The sequence below is a fragment of the Acomys russatus genome, chromosome 24 (genome assembly GCF_903995435.1).
Source record: "Acomys russatus chromosome 24, mAcoRus1.1, whole genome shotgun sequence".
Taxonomy (NCBI): domain Eukaryota; kingdom Metazoa; phylum Chordata; class Mammalia; order Rodentia; family Muridae; genus Acomys; species Acomys russatus.
The window spans coordinates 789,630-796,778 of record NC_067160.1 but is presented as its reverse complement, the minus strand read 5'-3'; the positions used below and the strand labels follow the sequence as shown (position 1 = coordinate 796,778).

The window sequence follows — 7,149 nt, the reverse complement described above, 5'->3', positions numbered from 1 at the left end:
CCTCCCTCCCTCCCATTTTCCCTTTACTCCCCTATGACTGTGACTCAAGGGGACCTCTTCCCCCTGTATATGCTCATAGGGTATCAAGTCTCTTCTTAGTAGCCTGCTATCCTTCTTCTGAGTGCCCCCAGGCCACCCGCCCAGGGGATGTGGTCAAATATGGGGCACCAGAGTTCATGTGAAAGTCAGTCCCACTCTCCACTCAACTGTGGAGAATGTCCTGTCCATTGGGTAGATCTGGGTAGGGGTTCGAAGTTTACCGCATGTATTGTCCTCGGCTGATGCCATAGTTTGAGCAGGACCCCTGGGCCCAGATCTGCCCATCATAATGTTCTTCTTGTAGGTTTCTAGGACCCTCTGGATCCTTCTATTTCCCCATTCTCCCATGCTTCTCTCATCTAGAGTCCTACTAGGATGTCCTCCCCTCTGTCCCTCTTTCCTGATAAGTGAAGACATTCATGGGACATGTCCCTTAGGCTAGTGTCTCAATATAAGTTAGTATATACCATTTGACTCTTTCTGCTTCTGGGTTAACTTACTCATTATGATCATTTCTAGTTCAATCCGTTTGTCCAAAAATTTTGGAAATTCCTTGTTTTTAACAGCCAAGTAGTATTCCATAGTGAAAATGTACCACTAAATGTAATAACCTAATTGAGAAATGGGGCTTGGAACTAAACAGAGAATTCTCAACAGAGGAATATCAAATGGCTGAGAAACACTTAATGAAATGCTCAACCTCCTTAGTCATCAGGGAAATGCAAATCAAAACAACTCTGAGACTCCATCTTACACCCATCAGAATGGCTAAGATCAAAAATTCAAGTGACACCACATGCTGGTGAGGATGTGGAGAGAGATGAACACTCCTTCATTGCTGGTGGGAATGCAAATTGTTACAGCCACTTTGGAAATCTATCTGGTGCTATCTCAGAAAAATGGGAATAGGGCTTCCTCAAGACCCAGCTATTCCACTCCTTGGAATATACTCAGAAGATGCTCCAGCACACAACAAGAAAATTCGCTCAACCATGTTCACAGCAGCCTTATTCATAATAGCCAGAACATGGAAACAGCTAAGTGTCCCTCAGTAGAAGAGTGGATATAGAAACTTTGGTACATTTAAAATGTCACTTTTTAATGCATTAGTACTATAGGGGCTGTAGAGATGGTATTTTTCTCCTTTGCTGGGGCAAACTGGAACTGGCTGTGGGTTCTAGCACTCACAAGGCCCCTGGAAACCTCCTATAACTTTGATTTGAGAGATCTGCTGCCCTCTTCTGGTTTTTGTTGGCAATAAGTACTGATGCAGTATATGTAAATACATGTAGGAAACAAAATACTAATACACATAAAAATAAGTATTTTTACATAGAGTGGTATTTCTAAGTGGAATATGGAGCAAATAATTTAATACTGCTTATGAAATTCACAAGTGAAAATGAGTTGGAATGATTAAGTATGAGCCTATGAATTTTGAGCTACTGGATTTTTACTATGGAGAGAAAGGTTTAGATTTCAGATATGTCATTTTGTGTGTGTGTGCGTGTGTGTGCGTGTGTGTGTGTGCACACGCATGTGCGTGTGTTCTGCAGCATTCTGATTGAAATGAAATAATTAATGAAAGTAGTAAACACTTCAAACTACATCTTTGCTAAAGATAGAGATGCATTTACAGAGAAGAATGTAGAAGAAACTAATTATTCACAACAAATCCTGGGGGAAATTATTTCACAACCTTCAGTCCCCAAATGGCAGTTGCAACAATAAATTATCACCATAACAGTATTCAGAAACCTAAATCTCCTCTCCTCTCCTCAGGTGAGTATCTACATCTATGCATCATCAGAAACAAGGTAATGCAAAACAATTTCAATTTTTACCTCTTTAGAAATAGATATTTCATTGATGATTTTATTGCCTGCTCTATTTTAAAGATTACCAGATCCAATGAATGAAAACAAATTTTAAATGAAATCATGAGTCTCACAGAACTTCAGAATACCAGCAGGGTAGCATTTTCACTATTTTATTCTAGTCTTCCTATACAATAAATTCCCACTTCTTCTATTTTCATGACCATTTCTACATATTTAAATGACTTAAACATCAAACAAACACTGACTTAATGTGTCACAAATTAATGCAATGTCAGTAAATTATGAAATACATTTTATAATATTTATGTAATCTAAAAAGGAGAAGTGTTCGTTTACTTACTAATGTTCATCTAAAGAAATGCATGCACAAATATATGCATCTGTGAAGCATATACATGAAAATACACACACTTGCTTGTAGGAAAAGAAGATGCCTTTTAGAACCTTTCTTGAATCCCACTCAAATTATTCTTTGTCAGTATAAAGAAAATATGAGCGGTGAAAGCCAATTGTATGTGGTAAATTTTTTCAATGCTTTTTTTTTTTTTTTTTTTTTTTTTTTTTTTTTTTTTTTTTTAGCCACTTAACTTGCCAGCAGCATTATCTGTTAGTAAGTGAATACTGTCACTGCTTGGTAAGGAATACCATTGTAAGACATAACAGACTCTAAAATCAAAGATCAAATAAAAGTTATCTAACGTCTTAGTAAATGATAAAGCATTAAAACATAAACTAAGAAAAAGGCTAGCCTTGCAGTCATATACACACAAAAAACAGACATCCAGAAGAATGTATACTTCTGTATATTTGTGCATATACATTTGCATAAATTATATATATATATATAATTTAAAGATTGTTATCATTTCAGAGTGTATGCATAGAAGTGTGTTGAGGGAAGGTGACTGTGGCTGAGGTGGAGGAGTAAAGGGAGGGGAAAAGGTGTATCTTTAATTCAATTAAAAGCATTTTAAAATAAAATAAAACAAAAATAAAGTTGTTATTAGTTGAATGGAGAGTGCGGTCTGACTTTCACATGAACTCTGGTGCCCCATATTTGACCACGTCCCATGGATGGAGACGCCTGGTGGCACTCAGAGGAAGGATAGCAGGCTACCAAGAAGAGACTTGATACCCTATGAGCATATACAGGGGGAGGAAGTCCCCCTCAGTCACAGTCATAGGGGAGGGGAGTAAGGGAAAATGAGAGGGAGGGAGGAATGGGAGGATACAAGGGATGGGATAACCATTGAGATGTAATATGAATAAATTAATAAAATATATGTTAAAAATTGTTATTAGTAAATGTAATAAATGTAGTAAAGTGGTAAATGTAGTAAATGTAATCAAGTGTATTTAGTTGTTATTATTGTAATCATTCACTGACTATGTCTAAATCAATAAAATGCTTTTAATATAATGTGTTCTTTTAAGAGTAATATAACTTTGTGTATTTAATATCTTAAAGTATAGAAATAATATCCTCTGCTTCTATAGCCTAAGTCTAATGTCTGTGTTAATTTAATGATGTACAAAGATCAAATGAGAAGTAACATATCAAAATCTATCTCCTGCAACTAATGTAGACATTATGTACATTATAGAATAAGTATAAAGTCATAGACTCCAAATGGTGGAAAGGCTCGGTGTCTCAACTATCACAGACACTCATGATTTTTTGTGATTAAAAATAGGTTAAAATGCGTTTACAGCTGTGTGTGGTGGTGCATGCCTTACCCTGAGCAATCAGGAGGCAGAGGAGGCAGATATCTAGGAGTTCAACGCCAGTGTGGTCTACAAAGCAAGTCCAGGACAGTCAAGGCTCCATAGAGAAACCCTGTCTTAAAAACAAACAAACAAACAAACAAACAACAAAGAGATAAAGAAAGAAAAGGAACTGGCTGAAAGAAATAACAGGCTTCAGAAATTTTTATGGTATATAGTATATAATACATGAGAAATACATCATTGCTGTCCAGATGTAAAAATGAATTTGCATTATTTTCAAATAGAGACCAGAAGAAAGAATGGACACAGGAAATTGTTCCTTGAATGAATTCACGTTTGTGGGAGTCACCAATAAACCTGAGATGAAAGCGTTGCTGTTCACCATATTTCTACTCATCTATCTCATCAATATTCTGGGAAATCTTGGTATGGTCATTTTGATTAGAATGGATCCCCAGCTCCATACACCCATGTACTTTTTCCTGAGCCACCTCTCCTTCTGTGACCTCTGCTACTCCACGGCAATTGGACCCAAGATGTTGGTAGATATATTTGGCAATAACAAGTCAATTCCCTTCTGGGGCTGTGCTCTGCAGTTCTTCATTTCCTGCACCTTTGCAGATTCTGAGTGTGTCCTGCTGGCAGTCATGGCCTTTGACAGATACCAGGCCATCAGTAACCCCCTGCTCTACACAGCAACCATGTCCAGCAGAGTGTGCTCTATTCTCATGGCTGGGGTTTATCTGGTAGGAACATCAGATGCTTTGATACACACAAGCTTGGCATTCCGCTTATGTTTCTGTGGGTCTAATGAGATCAACCACTTCTTCTGTGATCTACCTCCACTTTACCTGCTCTCTTGCTCAGATACGCAAGTAAATGAGCTGGCATTATTTACTATTTATGGTGTCCTGGAACTGAGCACTATCTCTGGGGTCCTTGTCTCTTACTGTTACATCATCTCATCAGTCTTAAAAATCCACTCCACTGAGGGGAGGTTCAAAGCTTTCTCCACCTGCACCTCTCACTTGACCACTGTTGCCATTTTTCAGGGAACTCTACTCTTTACATATTTTCGACCAAGTTCTTCTTATTCCCTTGATCAAGACAAAATGACATCTCTGTTTTATACCCTTGTGATTCCAATGCTGAACCCACTGATTTATAGCCTGAGGAACAAGGATGTGAAGGAGACCTTGGTTAAAATTAAAGGCAAAAGATTGTTTTAAATAATTATTTAGAATTCCTGCCACATTCCTCACTTTCCTTCATTCCTATGAAAATTTTAGCTATTAACTATGTTTTCCATGCTGGCCTTGAAATTATGAATCCCTGCCTCTCGGTTCTGCGATTATTAAATAACCTAGCTAGTCTAGTGTTTTACTGAATTCAATGTGATGGGATTTATACAATTACTTATTATTATTATTTTTTTTTTACTCTTCTCATTTTGACAGGGTGTTTCTTTTTGGCTTCTTATTGAAACATTATTTTAATAAGCCAAACTTATGGACAAATACTAGTAAGCCTAGCATGATAGAGCAAGTTGCAAGAGTATTTTCTGTGAAACTGTGGGTAGGCTATATAATTAACTCTGGATTAAAAAACATGAACATTAGGTTACATTAGGCACTTTTCTGTAGTGTGCGTTTTTCTTTCAATTTGTATCATCTTTTGTCTATAATCATAACTGCTTTCATCTAATGTAAGTCATGAACACAAACTACTTAACCAAATATCTCCTTTTTATGTGTATTAATTTATTATATATATAGTGCTTAATCTGCATGTATACCTGCATGCCAGAAGAGGAAATCAGATCCCAGTATTGATGCTTGTAAGCCACCATGTGGTTGCTGCGAATTGAACTCAGACCCTATGGAAGAGCAGAGCCATTGCTCTGTCCCCCCAAGTAGCTCTTAATCAGCCTTGCAACTTTTATAGGATGAAGTTTGTGCAGAGTAACTCTAAAGCTATAAATGTAGTTTTCAGGAGACCAGAAACTCTGACTGAGGTACCCTGTCCCATAGCTAAGGATATGCTTGCCTTCAGGGCATGGAGTTGGCCTTGGCCTACCTATCTTGAGAGGCTTATGTCGTAGGTTTTCCAGGTTAGAGTCCATGACTTCTAGGGCACAATGTGTCTTCCAGTTCCTGAGAGAAAAATGCACTCCTTCAGGCAGTGATACACTCAGGCCACTTTTTGTTTCTCTGTTCCCTTCTAAGTCAAGGAAGCATGGAAGCTTGGCAGGACAATTGGTCTTAGACACTGATTGTGTATTCCCTTTGTAGCTTCACAACATCATTGCATTCTGGCAACTTCAACTGTTTTGATCCAAACAACTGCTTTTACATTCTGTTTCTGATAAAGGGGTAAAAGTCTTATTGCTTTCAATAAAACTGCCAATGCTTCAGTTACGTTACGGACCCTCCAACTGGCCTGATCTTGTTCTTTCCCATCACATCAGGGGACCTTGTCCTAATGAGTTCAGGCACTTAGACTCATTGAAGAAGGGGAAAATTCTATTCAGAGCATCTGGAAGTTGTAAAATTCTTATCGGCTACTAGTCTATTTCCTTTTTAGATTTACATGTTTAAGGTAGCTTAAGAGCAAAGAAAAGAGCCTTTGTGAAGTCTATGGTTACATGGCCTATAATTGATGTTATTTTTCTCAGTAGATTCTCTTTTCCCTATCTAGTTCATTGTCTGGTATAAATGCCCCCTTTGGTAAGTTATAAACAATTATCTTTCAAATCCATTGTTAACTCTGATTTTATTTGTTTAACTTTTTTTTCAACATGAGATTATGGTTATTCTTTGCTTAAAAACTGATTTTCCCATTCATATTATCAACAACTGCATTGAATATTTGCAGTGAAATGTGGAAACAAATAAAAATATCAATTACATACTAAACTAATGATTTGTCTTTACAAATATATAAACAAAAAAATGATTCATACCTGCATTACCGGTACCAACAAAATTTCAACTGCAGATTCATTACACACGGAATTGCTTAAAGATTATTTTGAAATCCAACTTTATGAGGCTAAAATAGTGAAAGTGAATGAATTGTTCTTTAGTGATATTATTCAACGGTGCTTTTATTTTACTGATTTTATGTGGATGGCAGTGCAGGTATAAATATGTTGAACAAAATGAAAACATCGCCTAAGTACTACCTGGCTTAGCAATAATAATATCAAACTGAAAAGATTGAAGATGTCAATGTATTTGGCTTATTCAAGAACTTTATTAGCAAGATCAACTTGGCTGGTACATGTCAGAAAGATCAAGAATTGTCTTTCTGACCAACTTATTTTCAGATGGTTTCCCAATTTCTCTTAGTCTGTGTGCACTCACTTCAGTGTCTGATCTAATGGCAAGTATGTAGATAGTTCAGACTGATACATCTGTCTCAGTCGTATTTACCTACAACTATTAGGTGACATTGCGAAAGGGGGAGTGATTTAGAAAAGCTGTGAATGAAGGAAATGGTGAACATTTAGCTACACAGTCCCATTTTATATAACAAACCT

At 37.0% G+C, this 7,149-nt stretch overlaps 1 protein-coding gene across 1 annotated transcript; it reads left to right on the top strand.

The window, feature by feature from the left end:
• The first annotated feature begins 1,306 nt into the window (after positions 1 to 1,306).
• Positions 1,307 to 4,837, top strand: LOC127207358 (olfactory receptor 5W2-like). Its single transcript, XM_051166756.1, has 2 exons — positions 1,307 to 1,317; positions 3,895 to 4,837. The coding sequence occupies exons 1-2, from the start codon at positions 1,307 to 1,309 to the stop codon at positions 4,835 to 4,837; spliced, it is 954 nt and encodes a 317-aa protein (XP_051022713.1).
• The last annotated feature ends 2,312 nt before the right edge of the window (positions 4,838 to 7,149 follow it).